At 41.2% G+C, this 13,723-nt stretch overlaps 1 protein-coding gene across 1 annotated transcript; it reads right to left on the bottom strand.

Moving 5' to 3' along the window:
* Window positions 1–5,018: 5,018 nt before the first annotated feature.
* USP49 (ubiquitin specific peptidase 49) lies at window positions 5,019–13,507 on the bottom strand. Its single transcript, XM_010162404.2, has 6 exons — window positions 13,363–13,507; window positions 11,021–12,431; window positions 8,996–9,200; window positions 7,104–7,212; window positions 6,110–6,315; window positions 5,019–5,351 (listed from the first exon to the last, which is right to left on the bottom strand). The coding sequence occupies exons 2-6, from the start codon at window positions 12,401–12,403 to the stop codon at window positions 5,161–5,163; spliced, it is 2,094 nt and encodes a 697-aa protein (XP_010160706.1). The 5' UTR covers window positions 12,404–12,431; window positions 13,363–13,507; the 3' UTR covers window positions 5,019–5,160.
* Window positions 13,508–13,723: the final 216 nt, after the last annotated feature.

The raw sequence follows: 13,723 nt of genomic DNA, 5'->3' as shown, positions 1-13,723 counted from the left end.
CTGCAATAAACAGGTATGGATATTAATGTAACAGACACCAAAAAAACCCACTGAATTGAAGTTTTATATTCCCACAGGCAATAAATTCTCAACCTAAGCCCGTCCTATCTGATCTCAAACCTGCTTAAGGGATTAGACACACACAAAAAGGCAGTGTTCAGAGCTGGGGCTTGGATTTTAGTATTTACTTTGAAGTTTATTTTATTTTATTATTTACTTACTCAGCCACCTTATGCACCTGTATCTATTGCATATTAAATTTACCACGGCATGTTTTTGCTCATGTGTGGAAGTATTTGCTAGGCTGCTAAGAGGAAACCTGTGCAAACACAGCCATGACAATGGGAATAACTGTATTATTATTTTTTTTCTTTAGAAAACCAGTAATTAGCATTAGGTTTGTAATAAGTACCCAAAGCTACAGCTACTGTAGCAAAAATCCCACTGGAGTTTTTATTCCTTGCTGTATGGTACATGCTCTGACAGATATCAACTTACTGACCTGACCTGGATGACATAAGGAAAATTTAAAAAGACAAATCTAATCCGCCTTTGAACAAGTTGTTATTTGAATTATGACAAATACAGAGGTTTCAAACATGTAAAACTAAAATATTAGCTTCTGAGCTTGCTGGTAAACGTCATTCATGTACAGATATGAAATGTAAAAGTGTCAGTGATACTGAGTACTTGTAAAAACACACAAATCTGCTGCTTCAGTCAGGACGGGGGAAATTCATGACTGACTTCCCAACATTTCTGTCCCACGCAAAATATTATCGGATACAAGGCACCAAATCTAAGGAATCATACAAAATTAGTTCACAAAACTGCATCGGTGGGTAAGACCATCTCCCTGTCTTGTCTCTTGCTTACACAGTTATTCTGCAGCACCACTGACTTCCACTGGAGCTCATCCTGGGGTAATCCAGCAACAGCCAGAAGTTTCATTAGTCTCTCTCATTGGGATGCAATTCAGCATATTCAGGCCTGGGGATATTACAATCAATAAGAGTTTCTAAATTACCACCAAGACAATATTTATGCTAGAAGCCTTGCCTTCTAAAACCAAAAAACCCCCAAAACCCTCCTGATAGCAAGTCCATAGGACACACTCAATGCTTTTATTGTTCCCAATTTTATTCCTACACTCAAAAAAACCGTCTGGAAGTCCCTAAATGGGGGTGGTACTGCCACCCAGAAAAGTCTGACGTCAAGCATTTAATATGCATTATTCTCTTTGCTGCCTCACATTAACAACTTCAAAGCCAGACCAGAGAATTGTTTTGGTCAGAACTAATTGGGGGGGGGACCCCAAAAAGAAGTTGTTTCTTCAGTGCTTTGCAGAGAAACTGGTTTTGTGGTATGCATAGTTTAAAACTTGGGAACACAGGCAGTAAAGGGATAATATAAAGGCAAACTTATGTAATTAACTCACTAGTGGAATAAAGTTAACTCAAACCAAGTGGTTTCCAACAGCTACAGCAGATGCTGTATCATACCTGGCCATTGATACATTAAGATTCTTCATTCTTAAAAACATAAAATTAAGGAAGGTTAAGTTACTTAAGAGTTGAATAAGGAAATGCTGGGAGCAGTTCTGTCCCAAAGGCTGTGTTCTCATGAGGCTGAGAGTCTGCCAGCTTACAGTGGCTTCCTACTCCTTCAGACAATAACCTGCAAGGTGCCAAGAACCTCACGCTCGCTCTCAGCATCTCTCAAGGCAACTGACTCCTTGCTACAAGACTGGAACCCCAGTACAGGAATCCCAGCACATAAAGAAACCAATTCTGCTCCCAGTTGTACCAAAATAAAGGTTTTTATGTCGCAAATGCTTAATTTGCAACTCACAACTGCGACTACCGAACTCCACGCTTGAGTTAAGTCACATCATCTGCCTGTGTATTTGCAAAAACACAGCCTAAACCTGGAATTATTCTAAATATGCATCAGTGTATTAATGGGATTTGAAGCCATATTGTTAAAGGAGGGACAAGGTTTGCTTTGCAGGCTGCCCTTTGTCAGGCACGCACTTCAGCGGGCCTCACTGTAATTGCAAGCAGTGATTTTCATCTTACTGAAGTAGAGAGGTAACTTACAATCAGAATTTCTGGCAAACAGGACACTATAAAACAGTGTCCACCACGGAGGGAACATTGGGCTATGCTTATATAAAGAAGCCTGCAGTAGACAAATATAAACCAAACAGCATAAAAAATGCTATACGCTATCGCTTCCAAATAAAAGCTAAATATTACAGAAACCTCACAGTGTTGGAAAAAGCAAGTTTATTTACTTCAAAGTATAATTCATTCCTTCCCTATCAGGGCAATCATGTTTCTGACTGCAGTATCTCCACACCTCAGCATGACTAGGCTAACACATGGAGAGGCCAATAATGTCAAAAGATGTCACCAGCAAATGCTACAGAATCTGCTTGAGGCAATGAGATGCAGCAACGGCTCCAGGTAACACTCCCAGCTCCCCACTCAATTCATGTGACAACTGTATCACTTACTACCTGAATTCAAATATTAATGCAGAAACACTCAGTCAAAAGATGAGCATTCATAGTGAAGAGTCTCGGCTCGCTGCAGGAACAACTAATGCTGTGTTAGAAGTTTGCTTTTCTATTGATTTGTTTAAATATAAACAGGGCCAGCGTGGCGAAGGGGTTCAGAAAGTGAATGCACCATTTGGTAGTCGTAGTAAACCATGACTGTCATTTAGAAGAATATAATCCTCTTAAAGGGTGGCTAGAGGCCTGGAAGGACAGATGCACGGGGAAAATACCAGTTTTCCCTCCTAGCTCTTTGATTTTAAAGGCAATGTTAAGCACTATTTTTCCTTTCATTTTCTTGTTTTTTTGAGACATGCAGTTTTCACAGAGCATCTGCTTTGCTCTAGAAAAGAATCCATCATGTATTTGATAATCACAAACACTTGATTTTGATTCTTTCAGGAATGTCAACTACTGTGCAGAAGCCAACTCAGCTTCCCCAGCAACCAGCAGTCACATTTGCTTTTATTGTATCTCAATTTGGCCTATTGCATTTTTATTTAATTGTTTTACTGGTAGCACAACAAAAATCCCCTACCTAATAAATACACAATACACAGACATTCCAAAGAAATCCTTCCAGACCCTGCCACACTTAGAGAACCAAAACTAAAACTTTCTAATCAGTTCCCATTGGACTTTTTCAAAACTGTCTCATCTCCCCAAAAAAATAAGAACATATGATCTCAAAATTATATTTAATTGTCAAAAAGACAGGTTTTGTAGGCTCAAAAAACCAACATGTTGCTCAGACATACAAGAAATGGGAAACTTGAAGGACGGACAACACTGTGCTCTGACAAAAGGAAAAGTTTCTTCTTTGCTGTGCTCATCTCTGCGTGGCTGAAGCGATCAACAGCAGCCAAAGTAAGAGAAACCAATTTGTGCATAAAAAGAGATTAAAAGTCACAATAGTGGCAGTGGAAAGAGAGGAATGGTATTTGGGAAACTTACCTCTTCACCCCTTCTAACAACACCACAGGGCTGTCAGTGTGTGTCTGATGAGCAAATGCTGACAAGAATAAAAGAAGAGGAAGGAAAAGAAATACACTTTCAGAACTTCTCTGCCTGAAAATGGAGGAAGAGGAACCTCCTAATTTAGATTACTTCACCTTTAACTGCTTAAAAAAAAAAACCCAAACCAAACCAAGCCATCAAGATTGAAAGACGTCACGTCTCTTTGCAGTTACATATTCAAATTTGATTCAAACATGAAAAGTGAACAGCCAAACCTCAAATTATAAAAACACCTGAGGTGCAACTGTAGGCTGAGAAACGACTATGAATAGTCAACTAAGGCCCTATGTTTCTCATAGAATTCTAAAATCAAGATGATTACAGATACAGACTTTTTTTTGTAGCCTTTTCAGACTCAACATGGAATTTGAGATTTAACTACATTCCTTCTTTTTATGTCCCAGCAGAAACAAAGACTTCACAGGCTGAATTCCGCACGCTCCACCCGTGCAACCTCACTGCCTTCAGTTAGTCTGAGCCTCGTGTGACAACCGCAATGAATGAATGTTTCCAGCACAGAAGCAGTAACAGAAGCTAGCTCTTGTCTCCCATCGTTGTGGTATTACCACAACCCTGTTCCCCTGAGGAAAACAAGCCAGAATTGTAAAAAAAAAAGTGCTAGTTTGCCAGTGTAAGATGCCTCCACACTCCCTGCTTCTGCTGTCACAGCTGTACAAAGCCAGGGCTCAGACTTCTCTATAAACCTGGTCAACAAAGTTACGCCAGCAGAAGCCTGTAGGATTAGGCTTTGTTTTTGCTGCCACTGTAAACAGATATGACACACAGGTACATTCCTGTTTGACTACAGGGTTTTGTTTTTAAACACACTTTCTCCAGAGCAGAACCGTTTTAAAATCACATTCCTAATGAATTTAGCTGCCAATTCAGTTCAGCCCAGAGAATAAACCTTCAAGCACACACACAGCCTCAGTAACACTGAGAAAAAGAGCTGCTGACAATGCTTGCCAGCCATGGGTTTGCCCTCAACTGATGGCAAAGAAATTGGTATCGCAGAGATAGCTGAGACCTGGGGGAATATTTTCTCTGGCAGAAGAACGTTAAACATTTCTCCAGCAAGAATGACTCTCAAGGCAGTCAACTCCAACAGCCGTTCAAATAAACACCTGGGTGACTGTGTGATTCAGACTCTGGAAATCTGAACGGCAATTCGAGGGCAGGGTATGATACCTGTTCCTTCTGGAGTTTTATCAGCATTACTAGGGACTGATGGTTTTTGAAGCCAGCTGAACGTTTCTATTCCCTGGTTGTGTTCATTTGTTATACACACTTTATGCAATTCCTTTCTGATATGAGATGAACGATACCAAACCTTCTCATTTCATTTTGTGAGCACGATTTAACAACAAATAAAACCAAGATTCTGATTACAATCCTACGTGTCAGAATTGCACAGCTCAATAATGCTTTTCCAGACCCTGGGTGGCAAACATCATGATCCGATGCCCTTCCTGCAGCGAGCCTTTTTTCCTACAAAGAGGAAAGATGTGAATGCCAATGGTTTATAAAAAAAAACAACAAACAAACCAAAACTGAGACGGTTGATTGAGTTACAGAGCTCCCCATCACGGGAATGTCAGTCTGCTGTCCTTATCACTATTTTTGGATGGCACCTGAGCTTGGAGTTGTTTTTCTGAGATTCTTGCTTTGTCCTGCACTGTTCTTTGAGTGTAAAAAAGAATGTAGGCCTGGGTTTTGCACACCTCCTCCACGCTACATACATTCAGTTTGGAGTCATTGCAGTGGACCCAAAAACCTAGGAATCAAAGTGAGAAAGGGGACATTAGTAAGAGAGGCATCATCCCTTCTAAGTGCATTTCAGAACTGTTCATAGGAAACATCCACAGAGAAAAAGAGCTATGTAGGAGAAAAAGCTTCTCTATCTTTTCCCCTACAGATGTTTTGGAAAAGAGTTTCTAATCTGGAAAACATTTTGATTGTTTCTGTGCTGTTAACAAAGTTTAGAAATACCAAATCATAAATTTAACCAATTATAGCCCAAAGACCCAATTAGGAAAATAAAAATTCCCTGGAGACAGCCAATTTGTAGCTCTTTTTCCACAAGTCAGAAGGCAGAGTCAATACTAATTCAGCTGCAGAAAGAGACTGCTGGAAATTCACAAAAACCCTGCGGATGTTATTCATGAATAGTCCCTGTCCAGTTTCAAAACACTTTCTGTTTATCTCATCATCCCAAGGATACTGAGAAAAGACACTCAGCTGGAGCAGCTCCATGGAATTACATCGCATGAGAAAATGAAGCATTCATGCTGTTAATAGTGAGCAATAAAAGGCATCCTGAAAGGCCACAAAGAGCAGCAATCTGTGGCTTCATGGGGAAAAAAAACCAAGGCAGCATGCTACTAGCAATACATTCTGGGAAACAAACTACCAAATGTCAGGAAACTTGATTCCAAACAACTTTGCTCATAAAGCTTTACAACACACTACATCTATGGAATAAACCACCAGTTTCTTGTATTTGTTTTCCCCCCCGTAATAAGGCACACGCACCTCCCTCTGTGTTGTAGCAATATGCTGTGTAGTGTCCTGAGCCAAACCCTTTCCCGTGATGCATCACCACAGCGGAGAGGTCATAGACAAAGGTCTCTTTGTCAAGAGAGGAGAGAGAGTCCCTGCAGCAGTAAGGTTCCATGTTTAATACCTGGTCAAAGAGGACATGGACCCCAATCTTCTCACGGTGATTACGTTCAGACCACCTGCAAACACAAAGGGCATGAATCAAAGACTCGGGATCTGCTTCTCAACAGGGGTACAGGGCTGTGGGAAGATGCACACAAAAGTAGCCACTGCTAAACAACTCCAAAGAGCTTTCTGTGCTTGGGTCAAGTAGGCATCATATATAATTTTTTTCCTCCTGTTTTCACACCAACATCTTTTGCCTACAACTGGTTCTGTCATCGATACTCATTTGTTATCGTGAGGATATCGTTGAGATTGGCAACAGCTGAACACAGAGCAAGCCAAACATCTACTGTGACAGACAAACAGCATTTAAAATACTCTCAGTGGTATAAACACCACACACCTCAGCTGTCTGCTCTAACCATTTTAGAAACTTTTCACAACATTTTAAACTTTGTCTGCTACGTTTTATTCATCAGGTAAATATATAATTTTGGCATTTAACTGTCACAGGTTTCAGGCTTCAACAAGTCTTTCAGTCAACTTATCAGTTCATCCATCTCTCAGCCACTGTTTCCAGTTGCCTGCAAACTCAAAAATACCATCGAGTACAATTCAAGGAAATCAGTATTGATATTTACAAAACATTACACTGTGTGTACACTAGAAAACAAGCTATAAACAAGCACCTGATTGCAATGTAAGTGGTACTCTGAGAGGGTATCACATCTGGTTCGGGTAAAATATTTACATATGTGACTTTGTAAAAAGTGAGAGAAGTTACAGGCCCACACTAGTCACTTCTTTTCAAAAAGACAGAAGCAAGTGGTTTGGCTGACACCACGTAGTGTGCCCCACTCACCTGAATCGTTTAAGGTGCAGTCGGAGGACCTGAGGTAGCCTGTAGATCATTAACTGCTTTTTAGCTTCACTCAAAACAAGAGGTTTAGGAGAAGACTTTCGCCGTTTGCCTACCAAAAAAAAAAACCACGAAGAGGAAGAAAATATCAACTTAAAGATTGTGAGGGTGTAATTAATTTTCAGAAGGGGAAAAGAACACATTATAAACTCTTTTTTTTTTCCAGTGGCAGTAGTCCAGCTCGCATGCACTCAGGATAGACATGCAAGTAAACATTTCTTATTAATTCATTCCCAGAGCAGGAACTTCTCCAGGATCAAAACTCACATGTTTAAAAATACTTAAAACTTTTTTCACTTTTGTGATGCTTATAATCACACAATCAGTTATCACCTCCAAGCTGCTCATGCTGACATTTTGCTCTGAAAAATACACTAGAAATATGAAGACAGAGCCAGGGCCAAAGACATCCAGGGCTGTGGCAGTTTCAACAGGTGAACAAAAAATACTATTTGCCATTGTATTCTGTTAAAATACTACTTACTATAGCACGACAATAAAGCTTGTAGTTGCAAGCTTCACTACCAGTGATTCCTCTTTCCAGGACACTGAACACATCACTATACCAGGAGGAAGACAGGTGGCTTTCAGAGCTTCCAATAAGAAATGTACCTGTTAATTAGATTTCTGCACCTCACTGCACCAGTTCAGAACAGATGGGTTGCTCCTCCTCCATCACGTCTGACAAGCAGTGTCCCCAATAGTTTTTGGCACCTAGGTGGAGGCTGGTTGCCTTTCTCTGACTTTTTTTTTCCCAGCTAGTTAATGTTTCTTTAGCCATTTAACTCTGAGGTAACTGGTAAAATTCGTGCTTTCCCAAAGAATCAAAGAAAACAAAGTGAAGATGAAGCTATACTCCTCCACACTGACACTTGGTGAACATTATTGGTGAATCAGAATCTGTTCAAATTGTATTTGGCTTTGTTTCAAGACCATCTAGTCAACGACTATTTCCTAACACTTTGTGAAGATGTTTGGTAACAGATTTGCAAGTTGATAGAGAACAGATCTCTCCAAATATTTGCTACTTCAGCTGCTTAGTTGCCACGTAAATCAAATTATTGGCATTTTCCTCCCAAGGGGATGAACATTTGCCATAAATACCTACATGGAAAAAAATTCTAATCCAGCTTATCAGAGTAGTTGAGCTGCATGATTATACACAAGGCTAGAATTATTTTCAGGCATATAATGACCTTTCACTCAGACCTACTACAGGAAAGCAGAAGTCATCTTCTAGCTGAGCACAGCAAAACACATTCATATAATGGGTAATACATTAACCTGAGACTCCCAGAATAATGTCAGTTCATTGCTTCTTGACAAAAATGTCTACAGAGAGATGGAAACTCTAACCTGGCAGCAGACCTTGAGAACTCTGCATCTGTGATTTCTGGTCAAAGGATTCAATCATGAACAGGCAGCATATAGATGGCTTGTTATAAAAGCTTTCCTGCCATACAGAGATGAGTAAACTATAGGGAATAAGGTTCTTTCTTTTGTCTCTAAAATCAACCCCTTTCCCCCCAAAAAATATTCTTGAAGTTGCCTTCCCTTCCAACACAAGCAGCAAGAGCAGTTCTGAACAGGGTCATATTAAACCCTTAGTAAATTGTGCTGCTGAATGTCAGAGATGAAAGAAAAATGACACAACAGTTCCAAAGTGGTACCCAAAGGAGAAGCTACTAACAGGAGGAAACAAAACAGCACGAGCAGCGAGGAAGAACACAGTCTGCCTATACGTACAGGCCATAATACATGTTTTCAGACACACAAAAACACGCATCAGAAAGCTTAGAGTTGGAAAACAGATGGAGCTTCTAATGGCAACTTACTGTTGCATTGGTCACATGCATATATCCTCCCTTCCAGAGCTTCGGTCTCGGTGAACTTGGCCAACATTTCTGTCAGCATGCACTCTGTCTGGTTAACCGGGACGATCCCTTTCTCCATAGAGTGATAGCGCTCGGGGAATTCCAGGGAAAGATCCCAAAAGGGCTCCACAGTGTTGGATTTGTAGTTGCATGTTATGCAGGTGACCTAGGAATGAAATGTGTATAAGCAAATGAAGTTGTGAACACGTACACCTGCAGACAGGCATTTACACTCGCATCTCAATAGCCAGTTTATGCCCAAAAGGCAGCGCAGTTTCACGGATATAAAGATGATCTGTGAGTCAAGAGAAACAGTGTTTATTTCCAGGCTGAAAGCTGCCTATCTTGAGCAGATAATTTAAAATACTTTCTCAATTCTCAAAAAAATTGAGACAATATTCACCTTTATAGGATTTACTTCCTCAGATAAACACCATTACAGGTGTAATACCAATTCACAGCTGGGTAACAAGCTCCTTGGATCTGTTTTCTACTATAAAAAGCACATGTTTGTATTTATTATGCAATCTTCCTTCCATATTTCCTCTACTTCCCTTGCATATTTCAAAGTGTATAATTCCTTTAATCTTTCATCTGCTAACTAAATAAAAATTATTCGTGAATGGAGCACGAAAGGACAAATTTTATTTTCTTATGTCACCTCAGAGTATTATAAATAAGAACAGCAAAGTTTTCAATTAAACTCAGAGGCAGAAAGTGAGAACAGGAGGAGGCAACAAAACCAGAAAGCAGGTCTAGTCAGATCCTGTGTTATTGTGAGAATTATTGTGAGAACCATCCACCAGAAACCAGCTTCCAACCATGCAGCCTGGCAGCTTCATCCACTGAAGGCACCAGTGACTTCAAGATGGATTTGTAGCTAGCAGATAGGAGAGAAGTCTTCTGTGCAAAGAGGGGTTTGAAAATAAATACAGTACATGTACATAAGAGTTTCACAAGTAGAATAAATAGCTTGGCAAGGTATTTATAGTGAATGATATCAGCAGATAAATTACACTGATGTGTGAACATCTTCATGCTGCAGGACTGAATCTAGAACACTGACCCGAGCCACAACACACCAGCATCCAGAGCCAAGAGGCACAACTGAACGAGGAACGTTTAGTTAAGAATTCCACAAGAAGTTCAGGCACTGCAGAGATGATTCAAATGAACCATAACTCCAAGCATCCTTTCCCTGAAAAGCCAAAAGCTTTAACTTGAAAAAGACACCTTTTAATCTTTAACAAGTACACAAGTTCTTATGAGTGGTAACCTTAGGAAGAGTGGCACCGAGAAGGATGATATAAATAGTAATAAGAACGCACACATTAATACTCCTGGTGGTCTGATCTTGCAAACCCCTGAGTGTCAAGTTCTGCAAACCTTTAATTTCTCCTTGAAAAGCAAAAGTAGTTGAGGAGTTTCAAAACACACTGGGCTCTCTGGGTCTGCCTTGTGGGGAACAATATGGTTCAGACAAGGGAACTGCCCAGAAATAAGATACTGAGCACCATGACAGGCACTTTTAGCTCCTACAGAAACGCACATTAAGAGTGCTCAGTAGCTGAAGTTGACTTTCAAATGCCTGCAAAAAAAATTTACATGATCACAGAGCTTATTCTTTACAGCACAAGATGACTGCCCTTTCTGTCCTTCATCGTACTCTTTCTAAAAAGAATCAGGAAGAGACAAAACAAATCACAAAGACACTTTAAAAACATGGTAAAAACTTAAAACTAAGGGCTCAGAACTTCTGTACTCGTGCACATTTCATTCCGAAGTGGCAAAAGTCAACTGAATTTACAATGCACATGATAAGTATGGAAAATGCTGACAACCTGCACAGTAACCCAACAGATTTCTTTCTCAGGAGGCACTTCTAACCAATTTATTTTACTTATCCAGTGGTTCTGCAAGGAACAGAACCTTTGCTCCTTGATGTGAACGGCTGCAATCGATTTCCGTGCAAAAGCAGGTGCATACCTGACTAAGCAACTTCCCATGAAAAATGGTGTTCACCACCTTCAGGACCTGCTTGGTGAGCTTCCTCTGCGAGAAAGGGATGAGGATCCTGCGCTTCGTTCCTTCCGACTCCAGCTCCTGCTGTACTTTATCCAACAACTCGCAGAGAAATTCCTGAGCGTCCTGCTGATCGTAACCTCGAAACGCTGGGATCAGGCTCCAGACAGAGTGCAGCATGGCAAAGGGGGACACGAGCGCCCACTTGCCAGACCACATCACTCTGAAGAGGGTGTGCAATTCGTGACAGAGGGAGATGTGCTTTGAACTCGGTTCCTTGGGTTGTATCAGTTCTAAACTCCTGCTTATCGAGGAGCCACCATTTAAGCCAGCTGGCAAGCTCTGCGTGCCATATGATCCCACTTTGTCAGTCTTCCCTGACTCATTAGCAGCAGACCCATTTGCCAATTTGCCAGGCATCCTAGACTTCCCATTCACAGTTTTGGCTAAGAGTTCTTCTGTTTCACAGAGATCAAGTGTCAAAAAACATTCTCGAAATTTCTGGAGGTGACTTAGCACTTGCAAAATAGAATTCATATAACATGTGTTTCCCAGGTTCCTTAGACCCGTTACCCCGGGAGTCATCAGGGGCTTACGCCGGATGGAATAAAACTGTCTGAATCTGCTGCTCTGCATCTGACTTGAGGTAGGGGAAGCGGTCGCCACCTCCCTGAATTTCCTTGGAATCAAGTTCTCTCTGTGCACGTGAGACAACAGCCTCGCGCTCTTCCTCGGAGGAGTGTTTGCCAGCTCCTCCAGGAGTTGTCTCTTCATCTCCTGCCGCCGCTGCCTAGCTGCCTCCTTCTTCTTCTCCAACTCCTCCATTTGTTTCTTTTCTTTTAATTTTAGCTGACCTCTAGAGCTCTTATCAAACCAAGTCCGCAGTGCCTTGGCGAGCAAGGACTGGCGCCTGTGCCAGAGAGCTGTAAGCATCTGAGATTGTCCCTGAGGTCTCCTTTGATGGCTGCACATGTCCTCTCCCAAAGCCATCGATCGCAATGTCCTGCCACTTCTTGTTGACGGATCATGTTTTTGACTTTTAATTGCTGACAGAGAACTTCTCAGCAATTTCAAATCACCCTCCGGGTTATCATTCAAGACATAATCTTCACAAAGGTAACAAAAGACATACAGATCATTAACTTCCATTGCCAATGGATGCCTGGTTTCTTCAAAGTGTTTAAGTGCATGCTCCTCGATGTATCTCCCACAGGCTACGTGGGAGCACTTCAGACAAGCCCAGATAGATTCAGTTGTCTGGCAATCCACGCAGTGCCACTTCTGGGGGTTCAGGATAGAGTGGTCCTGGGCGAGTCGTAGCCGCCCAACATGTTTGCATCTATCCATGTCTTACAGAAGTCTTCGCTGCTTTGACCTTGGGAAGGCAAAAAAAAAAAACCCATAAGAGAGAGAAAAAGATCATAGAGCCACTAGACATATTAAAAATGATCTCTTTTGTACCAGCTGTAAAGACCTATAAAAATACAGATGTCGCATCTTGTCAATCCCAAGCACAGTTTTCCCTCAACCAACCACATTATTTCTGTGCACTCTTTTTTTTTTTTAAAAGCTGTTTTTAGTACTACTGAAAGATATTGGATTGACAGGGTCTACAGAACAAAACTGTCCATCTATCTTTCTACTAAGGACAGTCCAGACAGCTGCCAGCATGCCTTACCCAACCTGAATGGCTCATTTCCAAGGAGAAAAAGATTAATTCAGTCCACACACACATTTGATCTTTAGCTGCCCTCCTGAAATTGATACATACAAAATGAATTTGGAATGGGAATGCATGTCATCAGGAACTAGAGTGAGGTTACCAACTTCTCACAGAAGCCACAAAAATATCAGATAATTGTCATAACCAGAGCATTTGGAAGTCTGTGAGCTTTACATTCTACCCTCGAATTCTCTGATTTCCCCCCAACCTCCCAAATATTTTAATGTTTTAAAAAAATCAGCAGGGAAAAAAATATATGAAATGTGTAACACCATGTTCCAGTAAACCTAAAGGAACATCTGCACGTGTGCATGCATGAGCACACAGACACAGAAAAAGCAACTGATTTACTAAATTACTATATTGTAACTGAAAAGAAATCAAAGCAGGGATACTAGAAAGCACAAAAAGCTTTCACTCCGCGTCCTGCACCCGTGTGTTTTATAACAGATACTCAGCCATACAAAGAGCACAAGTGAAACAACTGTGGTTTCTTTTGTACAGCCCCTCCAATGCTCTGATCCAAGTAAAAGAGATCAGGGCACCGACTCAGCAGCCGGACCCGCTGGCTCGCGCTACTCACGGAGTCATGTTGAAACATCCTTTCCTCCGCGACGCAGCAGCCGGGGCGCGGAACATCCCCATTGCAGCCTGAGGAGTCTTGGCGGTTCTTGGAGAATTTAATTACTACTTAAGTCTTCATTGTAAGGCAGCACAGCTTCAAAGCCCTAGAGAAAGAATATTTCTTGTGATGCACGTAAACAAACGAAGAACGTTGGCAGGGCTGCTTCTGAACGCGATTAATCCCCTCAGTGTAAGAGGACACATTTATTACAGAGAAGAGAATTATCTGGGAGTCAAAGCATGAACACACCTAGGAACCCAAAGACTTAGATGTTAGAGAAACATCATATGGAAGAGGCACTCTGGAATTTCATTTTGCT

The sequence above is a fragment of the Antrostomus carolinensis genome, unplaced genomic scaffold (genome assembly GCF_000700745.2).
Source record: "Antrostomus carolinensis isolate BGI_N321 unplaced genomic scaffold, ASM70074v2 scaffold37192, whole genome shotgun sequence".
In the NCBI taxonomy this organism is placed as follows: domain Eukaryota; kingdom Metazoa; phylum Chordata; class Aves; order Caprimulgiformes; family Caprimulgidae; genus Antrostomus; species Antrostomus carolinensis.
This window is presented reverse-complemented; position numbering and strand designations above follow the sequence as displayed.

What these genes read in the sequence shown, in the direction of transcription:
- USP49 (XM_010162404.2), bottom strand. Translation starts at nt 12,403, where the DNA reads ATGGATAGATGCAAACATGTTGGGCGGCTACGACTCGCCCAGGACCAC. An exon ending in ATGGGAAGTTGCTTAGTCAG is followed by an intron (nt 9,201 to 11,020) that starts GTATGCACCTGC and finishes TTTCATTCCTAG; the next exon opens with GTCACCTGCATAACATGCAA. An exon ending in CTGCACCTTAAACGATTCAG is followed by an intron (nt 6,316 to 7,103) that starts GTGAGTGGGGCA and finishes TTGTGTTTGCAG; the next exon opens with GTGGTCTGAACGTAATCACC.